General features: G+C 53.2%; 1 protein-coding gene and 1 non-coding gene across 2 annotated transcripts; both read right to left on the reverse strand.

Annotated features, from left to right (window-relative positions):
- Positions 1–21: 21 nt before the first annotated feature.
- On the reverse strand, positions 22–17,696 carry LOC122368181 (multidrug resistance protein homolog 49-like). Its single transcript, XM_043341882.1, has 29 exons — positions 17,577–17,696; positions 17,189–17,372; positions 16,896–16,950; positions 16,352–16,536; positions 15,861–16,020; positions 15,437–15,537; positions 14,950–15,121; positions 14,361–14,485; positions 13,591–13,762; positions 12,461–12,569; positions 12,026–12,141; positions 11,210–11,335; positions 10,421–10,474; positions 10,268–10,388; positions 9,641–9,894; positions 9,139–9,322; positions 8,661–8,683; positions 8,430–8,606; positions 7,656–7,823; positions 7,190–7,294; positions 6,584–6,745; positions 5,915–6,118; positions 4,569–4,698; positions 4,113–4,224; positions 3,622–3,778; positions 3,106–3,303; positions 2,486–2,613; positions 1,969–2,086; positions 22–1,672 (listed from the first exon to the last, which is right to left on the reverse strand). The coding sequence occupies exons 2-29, from the start codon at positions 17,296–17,298 to the stop codon at positions 1,370–1,372; spliced, it is 4,029 nt and encodes a 1,342-aa protein (XP_043197817.1). The 5' UTR covers positions 17,299–17,372; positions 17,577–17,696; the 3' UTR covers positions 22–1,369.
- Positions 7,094–7,166, reverse strand: Trnar-ccg. Its single transcript has one exon. It is a non-coding gene; the product is annotated as a tRNA-Arg (tRNA).
- Positions 17,697–17,715: the final 19 nt, after the last annotated feature.

A 17,715-nucleotide genomic window follows, 5' to 3' on the forward strand; every position in this document is an offset into this window, starting at 1 on the left:
CTAAAAATGCATTGACCACAGACCCATGCCTAATTGTATTTCCATTTCATGTTCCATGACAGTGATGTTTTAACTTGTCAACAATGACGGAAACATGCTCTGACAGCGGCCAAACTAGGACGGAAACATGCTTTTGCGCTGTCATGGAATCAAGCACCTGAATGTCCTGTAAATATTACACTCACGCCCTCGCACACTACATATTGATCATAAGTTCTAAACATTCAAATAAGCTATCTTGCACCTCAAACACTTTGTTACAAAACAGGCAAACCGATCAGAAATACTGGTAACTTGCGGCAGCCTGTGTGTAGAAAGGCAGCATGATACGACACTCAATCATGAAACAACGCCAAATCACTCGCTTTGCAATAGTTCCCACGGGGACAATCCGCACGGAAAATCGGCATTCAACCTGAAACAACACTAGGAAACATGCGGCATCTCTGTAGTGGTATCTCTAGTCTAATGGCAATATTTGTAACACCGGTACCTGTTTTGGCCCCTGATAGCCCGCGGTAGCCGGGCCCCTGTCATACGAACAGAACAGCGAGTTTTCTCTGGGGAAGTCGCGCGCACAACCCATCATGCCGGACTTAATATTCAGTCAGACTTAACTAAGACATGATATTCAGAAGTCTCCTCAAGTCATAACAGTGCTATTCTCTCAAAACGTCTAAACCCGTGTAAAGAAGGCAGTTGCAAGACAGTGAAAGAAAAATATAAATGCTAAGTTTCTACTGGCCCCTAAATAATACTACTGATAACAAAGCACACCAAAAATAATTTACAATCGCCGTAAAACGCTCGTATAAAATAAATACTGTTAAACAATACATCGACGTGTCCATACGTCTTCATCCAAGGTATGTGACAGTTATGCATAAAATGTTTATATAAAACTAATAATTCTTACAGAAAGTGCGTGGTACCATTTCAAAACCCTAGTCATAATGAGGCAGTTCCCTAGAACTTGGGGAAACTCTGGCCAAGGCAGGTAGATTTCAGAAAATGAAAGAACCTTTCCGTCTGCATAGCGTCAGAACACCTGACACCCGACTTTGAACTCTGCCGAGTTTGATCTCTTACTAGAGTCTCTTTCAAATGGGCCATCTTTGGGCAGGATTCGCGGCGCTATATCTAGCCCTATGCAAAGGCCAATGGAGTCCACAGCGTCGTAGGCTGCTGGTAGAACCTGCGGAATCACAGCTGACAGCTGTCATGTTGCTTGCATGGTCATACATAGATGCGCTCTGTACAGCCGCCACAGCATCAGGGGATACTTGAACCCACAGGGGCCACAACCTGCGCCCTGTAGTCTTCGTTGTCTCAGTTGAGCCATTTACAACTGGCAGTAGATTCATCTGTGTCAGAGTTGCGCCCTGTATAGCTGATAGTACAGCCCCCTGGCCGCCATCAGCTGTCTGTGGGTGCCCGTCTCGGCCACCCTGCCCCGGTGCAGCACAGCGATACAGTCGGCTCCCTGTACGGCGCTCAGTCGGTGCGCCACCACCACACAGGTTCGTCCGCGGCCGGCCGAGTCGAGCGCCGACTGTACGCAGCGCTCGCTCTGCGCGTCCAGGGCAGAGGTGGCCTCGTCCAGCAGGAGGACGGCCGGCCGGCGGAGCAGGGCGCGCGCGATCGCCACGCGCTGCTTCTGGCCGCCAGAGAGCTGACGAAAGGGGGCGGGGGGGGGGGGGGAGTCAGTCAGTTCAGTGTTCAGAGGATGGGGCGGGCAGAAAGGAATGGCACATCCACCTGACGGATGGATGTAATTTCTAAGAGCCAGAACATTACACCAGCATCAGATTTTTATCAACGGGCGCAAGTAACACGAGGAACAACACTGATCTCGAATTTCGACCCTCATCCCGTGTACCCCGCCCATCGAACCTGAGTGCTGGGGGAGGCCCCCAGCCGTGTCTCGTACCCCCCCCCCCCCGTCACCTATAAATATAACTCCCTTACCTGTGTACTAGAGGAGGCCCCCAGCCGGGTCTCGTATCCCGCCGGCAGCGCAGTGATGAAGTCGTGCAGGTTGGCCGCCCGGGCCGCCTCGATTATCTCACCCATAGCCACCTCCCGGCTGCGGCAGAGCAACATGAACAGACAGTGTCAGAGATACGTCTAGAGGTGAGGCGAGCATTGGACAGCACAGGTATGAAGACAACTATTTCAAAGGAAAGGTAAGACTATAAAGTAACGCTATTAATGCTATGATTTATACCATTAATACCAGCGGAATAGCATAACACGGCCCAATACTCTTATTCCTCTGAGCGGAACTCGTATAGTCCGATCGTCACACGACGGCAGAAACCATTCGATTCAGTTTTAGTGTAACTCTGGAGGGATTCAATGGTAGGGACCAAGTGACTCCGAAGGTACCCACGGTAGAAGACTGAAACTCTGTGCGACTCTTGTGACTGAGTGTAACAGTGCGACAAACTAGTAGTTGGGCGTGACCCAATGATTGTCCGCTGACCTGTTGTCTCCATATGCGATGTTCTCGGCGATGGTGCGGTCAAACAGCTCCGGCTGCTGAGCCACCAGAGCCAGGTGGGAGCGGAGCCACGGCACGTTCAGAGAGCCCAGCTCGTGGCCGTCCAGGGTCTGAGGGGGGGGGGGGGGGTTGATACTCATGTGACAGGGGAGAGCGGAGCCAGGGCACGTTCAGGGAGCCGAGTTCGTGACCGTCCAGGGTCTGTGGTATAGAGGGGGGAGGGGTGAGAGCGGGGGACGTTCAGAGAGCCCAGCTCGTGGCCGTCCAGCGTCTGTGGTATAGAGGGGAGCACGGGAGGGGTGAGCGGAGCCACGGCACGTTCAGGGAGCCCAGCTCGTGGCCGTCCAGGGTCTGAGACATACGCGGGACACGGGACTGGTAAGAGCAGGCGCCAGCGGCGGACGAAAGATAGACGAGACCGCAGCTGCATAATCAGCTAAATTCTACAAACTAAAGGATTCATCTTCGTCTTCATCTTATCTTCATAGGTATAAACGAACGAAAGGATGGACTCATGAACTGTGAGTGGCGAGTACTATCGTCAAACGTCTGTGTATCCCAATTGAATCCCTCATAATCCCAGCCGAGCAGACACAACTCACCACGGCGCCCGAGTCGGGCTCGTAGAACCGCAGCAGCAGCTGCAGCACGGTCGACTTGCCGCAGCCCGAGGCGCCCACTAGCGCCACGGTGCGGCCCGGCGGGAAGCTGAAGTTCATATTTCGGAGCACAGGTGCCGCTGGCCGGGACGGGTAGCTGAAGGTGACATCTTGTACGGCCATTTGACCGTCAACGTGCGGCTGGAACAAGACAGCGGACGTGAAATCAGTGCTGGTAAGTGCTTACAGTGTTTAATGGGTTCAATGTGTGCTCTACTTTCAACAATGTATAAAAAAAAAACACTAAAAGCAGCTGTAAATCTATCTTTAGCGATGTCGAACCAATCGACCACGCAGTTCAAAATAATTTGTAGCACTAGCACTGCTAATTAATAATTCCCAGTTAACAATCTAGCTAACGAAACTTCATTTCCATATCTAATCCATTACAAAGGTCTCATCTATCCCATAACCACCCAAGAACCGACTCTCAAGTCTCACTTCCCGGCTTCAGCTCACCAGTTTGAGTCCGGCACTGGGCGACGCCTCGATGGCAGTTTTCCGGTCCAGCAGGGCAAACACCCGGGCCGCTGACAGCTTGGCGTTCTGGAAACTGGGCGCGAACGCCACCGCCTGGCCGACCATCATCGTACCGAGGATCAGCGACTCACCGACTCTGGGGGATGGGGGAACAGTCAGTACAGAGACTCACCCACCCTGGGGAGGGCGAGGGTGTGGGGGGGGGGGTGGGGGGGGGCAGTCAGTATTAGCGACTCACCCATCCTGATAAAGAATGGAATATGGTCATATTGGTCAGTGTGCGACACGGGGAAATTAACACGGATCGCATTCTGCTGATTGTCAATCTTTTCTTAGCTTCGTATAAAGAACTGACATTATCCAATCATCTGAACAGGCTGCTGGTATTTTTATCTTGTGCAACATTATGTGCAATATTGCATCATGCAGCTCGGATCTGAAATGCCAGTCTGTAACCAGCGGCGACTCACTTGAAGACGTTTTGGAAGGGCAGCTCTCCGTCACCCACCAGCCGGCCGCCGTAGCCCATGGTGGCAGCGTACGCGAAAAACGGCACCGCGTTGGCGAACCCGAACGCCAGTCCTGGCCGGGAGATACAGAGACAAGTCAGCTCATATACAGACGGTACCAGCATGTTCATAGGCGGTTTGTTAGCTGTTTTAAGACCTTTCCGCCAGATCAGCCTAACACATCCCTTGGGGGTTGAACACATCACCAATTAGCTGCAACCGATCCATGATGAACGACCTATTCCTTTCTACAGGCCCTTCCTCCGAATATCTCTTTCCTCCCAGTTACCATTATACCTTCAGCAGCTCCCGATCCCCACAGTCCCATCCCTCCAGCATCTCAATCAAAAACCACTCCATCCCATTACCCAGTCTTCCCTTCCTCCCCCGACGCTCCCTTCCGTCCAACCGACCCACCTCTGATGACCGATATCCGGTAGTAGACTCCAAACGCCTTCTCCAGAGTGTCCACGTACTGGGAGTGCAGCGTGCGCTCCAGGCGCAGTGCTGCCACCGTGCGGATATTGCGCAAAGCTTCGACCACCGTCTGCCGCCGCCAGGGGTCAGTCAGTGTCACGACGGACAGACGAATGAAGGCAGTAGGCACGAATGGAGGCTGCTGGCTGGTAAAAGGGTATGGAAAAAGAAGGATGAGAGAGGAAGACATGTTTGTCTCTGTGCTTATAGAATGGATGTTGGAATTTCGCGATGTTTTGGAGCAGCACCATGCCACGACCGTCTAGTACACACATGCATGGTGTGGCGTGAAATTAAACGGCACCGGAAAATGTCAATTTAAGTTAGCACATCGCACGCCATTAACTCGTCTCCTAGCAAACATGTCATGTGTGACCCATACACTGAAAGAGCAAGTAAGACGGATACTGGTACCCGCGGTTTGATAAAAAATGGTCATACTTCACCAGAGTGCCATGAAAGTGGGTGAGTGATCAGTGAATGAAGGTAGCTCGTGCAGCGGATACGTAAGTTCAGGGACGAAGGCGTGCAACACCATGCAATCATATCAAAAGTAAGATATAGCACCATGCAATCATGTAATAGCATGCCAACTTCTGCAAAATGAAGATATTCCAGAGAAAGGGAAGATAAACATCACATTACTATATGATAGATATCAAGCTAAAAGAGAGGAGTGCATACACAGCATGACCGTATAAGTTAGAATGTAACAGCGTACCACCCGTGCACAGTCCCACCACCGACCTTCATCTCTCTCCAGTGCGTTCAGTGCATGCCGGGCCCGGCTCCTGCGGTGTGGCGGGGTCAGCTGTATCATCGACGAATAGAAAACGTAGAACTTGTCCACAGTGTAGAAATATTCAACACAATGGACGAAATGCCACGTTTAAACAGGTAACTGACACAGAACAACACGACATACAATACGATTCAAGTTTCGATTTTCGGATATTACGATACGGCTTTCCAGACTCACGTCACTCAGCAACTGAGACGAATACCACAAACTGGTCATGAAAACCGCCTCTTTTTTCATCCCACTTCGACTCCCCCCCCACACACACACTGACACACACACTCACCCCACTGCCACTATCTACAGCAGCCATCTGGGTGAGCTGCTGTCCGGTGGTGAGCGCCGTCTGCAGCTACCCCCCCCCCCCCCCCTGAGACACACACACTTACCCCACTGCCACTATCTACAGCGGCCATCTGCGTCAGCTGCTGTCCGGTGGTGAGCGCCGTCTGCACTTATCCCCCCCCACTCCCCCTCCCCCACTCACCCCACTGCCACTATCTACAGCGGCCATCTGGGTGAGCTGCTGTCCGGTGGTGAGCGCCGTCTGTAGGTAGCAGGCTACCAGTACCAGCGGCACAAACGGCGCCAGTACCAGCGCCAGCCGCCAGCTCAGGTAGGCGGCCACCGTGACAGAGAAGGCCAGCGTGGAGACCGCCTGCGCCACCGTGCCCAGACGCGGACCGCACGCCTAAGGGGAGGGAAGGGGGGTCAGAGGGTACAGAGGGGGACCACATGCGGGGAGGAAAGAAGAGAAGAGATGATCGGCCTCAGGACAAGACGCCTACCTGGGGACTGGGGAGGGGAGCGTGAGGGGTTATCAGCTGCGAGCGCATCAATCAATATTGGTGCTTTCTCAGACAAAATGGCATTACTTAGGAACCAAATCAAGTTATCATTTGTTTTGAAACGTTATAATCAGTTCAAACGATATCGTTACAACAAGAACAGCTCATGATAATTATCAGACATGACTACCGACTTTTCCGCCAAGACCCCAAGCCCTTTCAATTTCGTCCTTGTTCATCCATTCCCACAACCCTAGCCTTCATCCTCTACTCTGCCACTCTGTCTGCCACTTACCTGCGGCGCGGCGGGGTCCCCTCTGAGCCCCTCTGCCCCTTTCCTCCCCCTAGCATCGGCTACCACCACTCACCCCGTGAATGTTGGACGAATCGGTGGCCAGACGGGAGCACAGTGCGCCCACCGAGTTAACCGGGTCGTCAAAGAAGGCCATCTCCTGGCGTAATATGGCAGCCATGGTGAGGCGCCGCAGCCGGGCGGTCAGACGCAGGCCGGCGATACCGAACATGGCGCTCTGCGGGGTCAGACGAGGTCACAAAGAGGTCAGTGGAGGTCATAGGAGGTCAGCAGAGGTCAGCATGGGTCAGGAAAAGTCAGGAGGTCAAATGGAAGAATCCAGAGCGGGAGCAGTCGTGACTCGCGCGGAATACGAATGTGCCGCGTTCAGGTTCGGTCCCAGTTCAGTGTGACACTGTGACAGTCCGACAGACGATTCAATTATGTAATTTGGGGATGGATGAGGGTGATGCTAAATCACATAAAGCAATCACTGGTTGGGACAAAACAACGTTGATGACCAAAGAGACGCGGATCAGAAAATGAAGGTGTAACGCCCGGCAATGACGTGCCACACGAAAACGTCCGACCCTGGCAGGACTCGAACCTGCAATCTTCGGATCCGGAATCCGACGCCTTATCCATTAGGCCACAGGGCCACGAACAATATCGTGCTCCATACCTGGAGAAACATAGCTGTGCCGAGTCCCAGGCCGACCATTAGGAAGACCACTGAGTAGAAGTCGGCCTTTTCTTGTGCCAGTTGCCGATCGGACTCTGCCAGATTCTGCAAACAGTACAGGCTGGGTTAAAATAGTAGTTCAGACTCCAGGCGGGTCTCCACCATTGTCTCTAAAGCAGTATGCATCTACCGATGATAAAATGAACATAAATGGAAACTAAGAAATTTTCAAAATAAACCACTGCAGCATGAATAAGAAAATCATATAAATCGTTGAATGAAGAAGTCTATAAACTAACCATTTGGTATAACTCCAATCGGGTGCAAAAAATCACATCTGATCATACCATCTTTTCATATCAGGTCCAAGCCTCAAGGCGACGTCGTAGCTCTTGCATAATAGGTACCTACACAAATCACGACTTTACAGTCTACCTAATTCACCTTCCACTTCGCCCTCACTCACCGCCAGCACGTCTCCGAAGAACAGGGCGTAGACGGGGATGGCGCAGCCGCAGACTGCCGAGGCCAGCACTCCGAGCAGGACGAACGGCCACTCGGGCCCGCTGAGACGGACCAGACGCCACATCGAAACGGCTGGGTACACGGGCTCGCCCTCGGCGGGGACCGCCACCTGAGGAAGGAGGAGGGGGGTTAGAGCAGACTAGAGACCGGCGGGTACACGGGCTCGCCCTCGGCGGGAACAGCCACCTGAGGAGAGGGGGGAGGGGGTTAGAGCAGAGAGACGGCCGGGTACACGGGCTCGCCCTCGGCGGGAACAGCCACCTGAGGGAGGGGTGGTGGGGGGTTAGAGCAGAGAGACCGCTGGGTACACGGGCTCGCCCTCGGCGGGGACCGCCACCTGGGGGAGAGGGGGGAGGTTAGAACACAGACAGTGGGGTAGACTGAATGGCCTTTGAATGGTACGGCAGCTCCGGAAAGTGGCGCAATTGGAATAGAAAAGAATATAGAACGGTAAATACAAATAGAACGGTAAAACTGAGTGTAAGACAGATAAGTCTAGCCAGGGGTCAGAAACGGGTAACGCTATCACCGATCACGTGAAAGCCAAGTTCCGTCACAAGAGCGCCCGTCCCTGACACTCTCCGGCGGGCCTCCTCTACCACCCTCCCCCTCTACCCTCCCCCTCTACTCACACTCCGTCTCCTCAGTGACCGTCTCCGGACGGAGCCATGGGCCCGTCCGAGTCACCCCCCCCCCCCTCCTCCCCTCTACTCACACTCCGTCTCCGCAGTGACCTCCTCCGCACTGAGCCGTGGGCCCGTCCGAGTCCAGTAGCGGCCACCTGGCCCACCACCTCTGCTAGACTGGCCGGCTGCTCGTCCTCGGCCGGCTCAGAACTGATGGAGACGGTGCGGCTGGCCGGCCGGCGGCGGCGGCGCGGCGGCTCCGGCGAGTAGCCGCCCCCGCCCCCGCCCCCGCCGCCGCCGCCGCCGCCCGGGGACCACACCGGGTCCACGCCGTCCGGTGGAGCTGAAAGAGGGGAGAATGAGAGAATAAACGTGAGGGATTTGAACGTTGAACGCGAATTGAGCGTGGTATATGAATGGAGTGGGCCCCAATTATGGCACGGCCATTTACGACTACGATGCCCGGCGTCAAGCGATTGCACACTTCAATACAAGTTCGATGGCCCGCAAGCAATGACAGGGAAACAAATCATTCGTGATCGAGAGCCGTAAACGACATTCAGTTCATTCAATTTCCATGCAACAACGAAATTAAAAAGCCAGTATTCAGGTCACACGACGCAAAAATACCGTTAATTGGCTGCAATAAGACGCATACGTAAAATGGACGTTTGCGATGAAGAAACCCTATTTGTAACGATCGTAGTGAATCGTTTATAGCGTGAGTGGACAACTCACAGTTCAAAACTCACAACTCACAGCGAGTATTGAGGGTCAGTCACATCATCCCTCTCTAACCTGTAGCGTCGTCGGCCAGGGCCTGCGCGCTGACCAGCCGGTGGTAGAGTCCCCGTCGGTCCATCAGCTGCTGGTGGGAGCCGCGCTCTGCCACCCGGCCCTCCCGCAGCACCACGATCGAGTCGGCGGCGCGCACCGTGGACAGGCGGTGCGCCACCACCAGCGTGGTGCGGCCCGAACGCTCCTGGGGGAACGGGGGATGTCAGACGGGACAAACACAGGACAATCAAAGGATAGACACATGGCCCTTAAAAGCCGGGGCTGGGCTAAGGTTACGAAAATTGCAATATGTTTTCTATATGCATTTCAAAAAAGGCACGCAACAGTTATATCAAAAGTATCTCACGCTAGTGCAATACATATCACAAGTCGTTCCCAGAAACACCGGTGTACCCACTGTCAGTTCCCTCTCCAACAGCTACCTCCTATCCTCCCAATCTGATCTTCCTTCTCTACGCCCTCTCCCTACCCGCTACATCCGTAAACCTGTCCCCGCTCCCACCTCAGCCAGTGCGGTGAGCAGTCGCGCCTCTGTGGCCGTATCCAGTGCCGACGTGGCCTCATCCAGTAGCAGCACGGCCGGGTCGGCCAGCAGCGCGCGCGCCAGCGCCACCCTCTGGCGCTGGCCGCCCGACAGCTGGCCGCCGCGCCCGCCCACCGTCGTGTCCAGCCCGGCCGGCAGGGCGCTGATGAACGGCCACGCCTGGGCGGTGCGGGCCGCCCGCTCCAGCTCGGCCTCCGAACAGCCCGGACGGCCTGGGAGGCAGCGGGGAGCAGGCGGGAATGTGAGAGAAGGTGGACTTGGGATTTGGTGGGATATATACCCGACTAGACTACCCGAAGGGGAACATGTGAGCATAATGTGTCAAGATAAACCAAACAAAATGATAGTATCATAAATATTTCATAAAACGAACACTGAATATGCAGCTGGTCAATCGGCAAGCTATGCCCAACCTAGCCAATCATCAATCTGACCAAAGCACCCTCAAACAACTTATGTTGGCTATAATCTCCACTGATATTCATGCCTATCGTCCTGCCCCAGGACATGGTCCTCTACCTCCTTCACCCAGTCTGTCCGCTCACTGCGGACGTCCCGCTCACTGCAGGCGACCCGCCCTCTCACCGTATCTGATGTTCTCCCGGATGGAGACGGGGAACAGGACGGGCTCCTGGGACACGACGGCTAGCTGACCGCGCAGCCACGAGACGCGCAGGTCACTGACCCGCCGACCGTCCAACAGAACCTAAATGTAAGGGGAGGGGGTCAGTGGGGATGACCGCGCAGCCACGAGACGCGCAGGTCACTGACCCGCCGACCGTCCAACAGAACCTAAATGTAAGGGGAGGGGGGAGGAGGGTTAGTGAGAGATGGTGGGAGACGAGAGCTGGGAAATTGGGGAGGTGGGAGAGGGAAGAGTGGACGTTGGTAAGCGAGAGACGGGGGACGCAGGTAAAGAAGACGTCCATGGAGATGAATAAGGAGACCGGGAATGATGAGACAGCGAGAGAGGGAAGACTAGAGTCAGAAAAAGAGAGATAGGACTAGGAGACGGACGAGATGCGGAGATGCAACGATTGCAGAAAATAGAATGACAGTTTATGTTCAATGATAATGCCGTGTCGTTAAATCGCGAACGAAACTGCATATCGAGTGACATACACCTAAAACACAAAACAAAACTAGCATCGGTCAACGATCAACACGCTTTCCTGCATGTGCTTTCCGTGGTTACCTGTCCGTGCTAGGGGTCGTACAGTCTCAGTCCTCACGTCCTGTCCGTGGCCAGGGTCGTACAGTCTCAGCTGTCCGTGGCCGTACAGTCGTACAGTCTCACCTGTCCGTGGTCGGGGTTGTACAGTCTCTATCCTCACCTGTCCGTGGTCGGGGTCGTACAGTCTCTATCCTCACCTGTCCGTGGCCGTACAGTCGTACAGTCTCACCTGTCCGTGGCCGTACAGTCTCTCTCCTCACCTGTCCGTGGTCGTACAGTCGTACAGTCTCACCTGCCCGTGGTCTGGGTCGTACAGTCTCACCTGTCCGTGATCGTACAGTCTCTATCCTCACCTGTCCGTGGTCGGGGTCGTACAGTCTCTGCAGCAGCTGAACACAGGTGGATTTGCCGCAGCCGGACGGCCCGACCAGCGCCACAGTCTGGCCGGCCGGGATGGTTAGATTCAGACTGTCCAACACCTGGGGGGGACGGGAGTTATAGTGTCAAACAGTGTATGATGCTGAGAATGTCTTTTTTATTTATCCATGTTTCCTGGGAGCAGATACGGGAGAGACGTTGGCGAAAAAAGACGATACTGCTGCAATCCTGCACCAAAAGTCACAAATACCAACATCTTTGAGCTGACTATCAAGGCACAATGGCATGCCTGCGCAGCCGACCGAGTCAGGGATGACATGCAAAACTCCACTCATTCCGGACGGAAGTCGTGTAACCGGTCAAAACGACCAGTCACGTCCCGTAACGTCACTTGTATCATTGTCCAGCGTCACCACAGAACATTACCGTCCGTCACGACAGGATATAACTCCCCGCCATGACCGGCCAATAGTGACCAAGACCGTGGGAGTCCTGAGCAGCGCACTGCACGACCTTTCCCTCACCAGTTCCACATCCACCAGCAAGAACACTAGCCAACCCACATCAGCTGACAGGCTGAAGCACCAGCCCAGAGACCCCAACATACACACGTCAACAGTCGAGTCGACAAAGGACATACACCGCACGTAACCGACCTGACCTTCCCCGACCGGATCCGTAAGCTTGGTCATCCCTGCTTACTACTGACCTCTCCGAATCGATCAGTGATCACTGTCCTCTGTCATATCCACCGGGCTGCCCAGCCTCCCCACTCCCTCCCCTGCCCTCACCTGAACGTCCGGCCGGCTGGGGTAGCTAAAGCGCACGTCGCGGAACTCGAGTCTCCCGGCCACCGTCGGCGGCGTCTCACCCGACTCACCCAGAGGGTCAATCTGGGAGCGGCGCTCTGTCGAACGGAGGGAGGCCGGGTCAGATATGGGTGATTGCTGGGTATTATAAGATGCTAGCAGGATGAACGATTGAAGAGTGTTATGTTGGTGCCTTTTATCAAAGCGTTCACGAGCTTCTGAGGGACGTTTCAAGAGTTTTACGAGTTCGCTTTATGAGTGCACAATGAGAGATGTACTAAAAATCGAGAACGAACAATGTCTAAAAAGTTATTTAAGTGATCAGTACCCACAAACCACAAACTGGAAGGGTCAAATCGCAACAACTGACCGTCGTTTGGCCGTCTCATTAACTTCCAGCGACTAAGAACGACTGACCTATGACGGCGAATATGGAGGCGGCCGCGCCGCGCGCCTCGCTGAACGAGGAGAGGTGCAGCGCTGACTGTCCCAGCTGGATGGCGCCCATCACCACACTGAAAAATACCTGCGGACGGGGACACCACGGGAGATGGACGTCAGAAACATCCTGATATCAGTCACACGGTCATAGCCGCTACATTGGCCTCTTGGAAGGCACATATAGCAGATGCAGTAAATATAAAACGAAAACATAGCAGATCTCTGTTATTTCACAGCTCACATACTCGATGGCATGAAATAATCAAATATGTCGGCACTCGGCAGCGCTTGTCTCACGCCAGGACGTTTCAAATTATTCCTGCTCACTTGATCTGCAATGACTCGGCATCCGACAGTCAGCAGCAACAACTAATCAAAGTTAACTTATCCTGACTTCACCGGTACTCCAGAACCAGAACGGAGTCGTACAGTCGGCGTCGTGCCACGTACTCACTATGGTCGACGGTCGTACCCAGTACTCACTAGTCACTATGGTCAGGGCGGGGTCGTATTACCTGGGCGGTGTCGTACAGTCGCTGTCGTACCCAGTACTCATTATGGTCTGGGCGGGGTCGTATAACTCCCCATCCAGTACCATGGCAGTGTCGTACATGCGGTGTCATACTCAGCACTCACTATTGTCGTAATCGGTGTCCAGGGCCTCGTTTCATAAAGCGAGTCCGTAAATTACGCCGGTTTTTGGGCTTGTATTGCAAGCGCATGTAAAGCGATAAATTTATTTCCCCTTCTCTCTTCTGTTCTTGCTTGCAAGATAAATAAATTCAACGATTCAAACTATCGTCATCGCTTCACATGCACTTGCAACACAAGACCAAAAACCGGCGTAAGTTACGGACTCGCTTTATGAAACGGAGCCCATTACTCACTATGGTCAGCGAGGCGGGGTCGTACTCCCCGTCCAGTATCAGGACCGTGTCGTACAGTCAGTGTCGTACTCACTATTGTCAGCGACGCGGGGTCGTACTCCCCGTCCAGTATCAGGACCGTGCCGTACAGTCGGTGTCGTACTCACTATGGTCAGCGACGCGGGGTCGTACTCCCCGTCCAGTATCAGGGCCGTGCCGTACAGTCAGTGTCGTACTCACTATGGTCAGCGACGCGGGGTCGTACTCGCCGTCCAGTACCAGGGCCGTGCCGTACCAGAACGCCAGCGAGTAGCAGGCGAACACCACACACCAGGCCAGACCGGCACCGAGGCCCGTCAGCGCAGAGTTCAGCAGCCACCAGCGGCGGGCGGCCAGCAGACACCCAGAGTACCTACAGGTCACAGGTCACAGGTCATAGGTCAGAGGTCACACCAGCGGAGGGCGGCCAGCAGGCACCCAAAGTACCTACAGGTCACAGGTCACAGGTCATAGGTCAGAGGTCACAGCCACCAGCGGCAGGCGGCCAGAAGACACCCAGAGTACCTACAGGTCACAGGTCACAGGTCACAGGTCATAGGTCAGAGGTCAGAGGTCACAGCCACCAGCGGCGGGTGGCCAGAAGACACCCAGAGTACCTACAGGTCACAGGTCACAGGTCAGAGGTCACACCAGCGGCGCGCGGCCAGCAGACACCCAGAGTACCTACGGGGCACAGGTCACAGATCATAGGTCAGAGGTCACAGCCACCAGCGGCGGGCGGCCAGCAGACACCCAGAGTACCTGCAGGTCACAGGTCAAAGGTCAGGTCACAGAGGTTAGAGCCACCAGCGGCGGGCGGCCAGCAGACAACCAGAGTACCTACAGGTCCGAAATCAAAGGACAGAGATTACATGCAAGACATAACAATCCAATATGTCGACCACTGACCACATTAGCACTTCCACTGTTATCTCACCATTCCACGTATCTAGTCCTCCGTCATTCCTCACCTGTCCACCTCCTTTTGCTGTCCACCGAAGGCCACCACTGTGCGGATGGCCGATATGATCTCGGCGGCCACGTCTCCCGCTCGGCTGTAGCCGGCCGTCGCCCGCTGCATCAGCGTCGACTGGGCCTGGACGGTAAAACAGGGGGAGGGGGTCACATCGGGTTAGGGAGGGGGTGGGTTGGTAAGCTGGTGAGTGGATGGGCGGATGACGAAAAAATGAGACAAACTGATAGTTGTTGAGGTTTTTATCAGCACGTTTTATACAACGATATAATTATGCAGTCTTTTCGTCGTTTCCTATCGCTCATATTAGGTTATAACTCTCAGCCGCCGTTGAGTTATCTTGTATCTCAGCATTTCAACTCACGATCGCTTTTACGATCAAGTTGAGGTAAAATTCACGTTAATTTTAGTTCGTATGTATATAATCGATTCGCATGTTATAAAACATGAATAGCGGTTTACGCAACTGAATCGCTAACCAAACAGCGGCAACATCCACTGCCGATTTCACATCACTACAACTGCTTACCCCAATCTCAAATACATGTCAGCCCAGCGACACCTATTCCCCCACATGCCGTCCGTACCTTTGCGATGGCGGCCAGTATGGCCACCAGGACGGGTACGGCCGTCAGGATGACCAGCGTCAGCCTCCAGCCGTGGTAGAAGGCGTTACACATCGAGATGACGAACACCGACACCATGAACACAAAGATGCCCAGCTTGTCGTCAATGCCCGCCTGCACCTTGGCCAGGTCTCTGTCGGAAGGACGGAGGAGGGGTCGTTCGTTAGGACAGACCAGTGGAGCAAGTTGTAACTCGATCATGATCATGTTGTTGGCACTTAGCTGCATGAAGCATTATAAGGGTTGTTACTGTTAGCAATGTTACTCAACATTCAGCACACCAACTTGTTGCTAATTTCTACGACTATCATGCAAACTTATGTGTCACATCACACTAAAATTGATCCTTAAAAATCAAACTTTTTATGGAAGGCATTGTCCAAAGTTCTAGAGACTGTACAAATTGAACGATACGATTTCCGCCACCGACTGGGTCATCTGCACTCACTCTGTAGCCCTGGTGGCGAAGTCTCCGGCGCCGTTAGTCTCGAACCAGCTGATCTCCTGTCTCAGTACTGCCTGCAGGAACAGCCCTCGGATCCGCTTCACCTGAGGATGGGCGGACGGAATTGGTCAAGGGCGGAGCGGGGACGGGTCGGAGACAGTATCGAAGGACTGTCAGCGACCCTAAGTGCATTATCACGCATTGAAAGAACGACAGCCCGTCATCACACAGCTTTCTAGCATAACACGGGCTCTGGCGCCAACTGGTGAATGCCACTTAAATCTATTCAGATTTGCGTGACTTCTATCTATAGCTCCACTGATCTTGCTAACCAATTCAATTGCATAGCCACGTGAAGCAGAATGACAAGACACAGGCATCTAACGCTGAATAAACTTATTGACACCACCACCCTCCATCGACTTACTTGTCTGGCCGACGAAAAGTCCAGGCAGAACACGAACAGGGCCCCGAAGGTCGCCTGTAATGAGCCGGCCACGCAGCTGCCGACCAGAAACACCCACACGTGCTGGGAGAACGTCTCCGGCGCGGCGCCGTCCGGCACCAGCAGCTCCAGCGGACGGGACCTGGCCGGCCAGGCAGTCAGTCAGATACGGTGGGAGGGTCAGAGCGAAATCGGGTAGGGGAAGCGAGTGGGTCAGATACACACTCTGATACAGACGAATGGGTTAGGGTGATTAAAAAACACAGAAAAAAATGATAAACGAATCGGGTATGAACGCACTTTAGACGAAACCGAACGGCTCTCCAGTCTCCAAGGACACGACTGACGACGAGCATTGAGCTGATAGTGGTTTAATTGAAAGGTGGGATGAATCCCGAGAAAAGTGAAATGTCATCGGGGGGAGTGTCAGCCCGGGATTCTCTTCCACACCCACTCTGAGTATCTCTACTAACACCGTGCGGTTGGAAAGGGCCTCCGGTGCCGTGTCGTTTAGCGCCGCCGCCGCGTGGAAGCCGACAAACGCGTTCGTGAGAAGGCCGAGTAGAACCACCATGGCTGGCAGACAGATCGACGAGAGGACGGCACACACCAGACCGCCCGCCACCAGCGCGCGGTCGGTGCGGTCAGCGTACCGAAACTGGCGATGGAAGATTACAGGGTAAAGTGATATGCTAGGGGGGACAGAACATGAGCCGTCAATGCAGGGACTTTTTACTACCACTAACTAATGAATAGTGATGCTGGGTGCTATTAGCATCACATTTTCATGGACACGTGTTAGAACTGACAGCCATGGTCACATTATTGAAATGATGAATGACAAACAATGAAAATCTTTGGGAGTTGCTGTTGTTAAACACGGCATGTCAAAGAATAAAAAGCATTAGAACGCCTTCATTTCAATTTACATTTTGTAAATTAAGGTTCATAGTTCATAGCTTCATAAACACATATTTCTGCAGTTTATGTTAAAATAATAAAAGGTATCTATCTTACCAGTTGCCAGTATGCCACTGGTGGGGGTGCATCATTTTTTGGACTTTTACTTATCCTGAAAATTAGTAGAAAAGGTTAGCCAGCAGGAATGTTGTATCACTCACACATGACACTGGCATATTATATGCCAGTCAACATGCATCACAGACAAATATGTATGTATCCCTGCATCAGATAGAATTAATGACACAGACAGAGTTTCAAGTCCATTACATGATGGTCCTCAAAATTCTATTAAATTAGCTCAAAATTAGAAATACCACAGCTTGAAAAAGGTTACCAGTGATACTCACTCTTTCAGCTCCAAGCCCTCTGCATCACAAACAGTATCATGCTTTGCTAGGCCAGCAAAGGATTTTATGCTTCCATTTTCATTCACTGTGTCTTCTTCCCTGGGTGCCATTTTGACAAGCCAAAGCGGTGCCTTTTGCTCTACGATCCAATACCAGGCACCTTATTCATTCAAAGAATAAGGACCTGTAACAAAAACAAATAGTAGTAGTGCCACTTTAAACATCAAGGAAGAAATGTTATTTAAAACACACTAAGACTCAGTGGGTAGAGTTAGACCATACTGATACAAATCCATGTCTCCCAACTCCCAAGTCCCAAGCTCAGCAGCAAAACCGTTCAACCGCGCCATAACAATAATCAATATTCAGTCAAAGGTTTACTACTCACAGCATTGGTTCATCACGACCTTGGCAGTGTGGGTGATATTGGGCAATCACCACAATATCTTCCCATGGTGTTTCAGAGCGAGACACATTCACCTCATCCCTTGAGCATGCCTTCTAAAACTGGCACACGAACCCGTTAT

Source organism: Amphibalanus amphitrite, unplaced genomic scaffold (assembly GCF_019059575.1).
Source record: "Amphibalanus amphitrite isolate SeventyFive unplaced genomic scaffold, NRLGWU_Aamphi_draft 000930F_arrow, whole genome shotgun sequence".
NCBI classification, from domain to species: Eukaryota; Metazoa; Arthropoda; class Thecostraca; order Balanomorpha; family Balanidae; genus Amphibalanus; species Amphibalanus amphitrite.

Excerpts from the sequence above, each read along its gene's own strand:
- LOC122368181 (XM_043341882.1), bottom strand. The coding sequence starts at position 17,298 with ATGGCACCCAGGGAAGAAGACACAGTGAATGAAAATGGAAGCATAAAA. Across the intron at positions 8,607-8,660 it reads CACCGGACGGCGTGGACCCG|TCGCCGGAGCCGCCGCGCCG; the intron begins GTGTGGTCCCCG and ends GGGGGCGGCTAC. Across the intron at positions 1,673-1,968 it reads GGGCCTCCTCTAGTACACAG|CTCTCTGGCGGCCAGAAGCA; the intron begins GTAAGGGAGTTA and ends CCCTTTCGTCAG.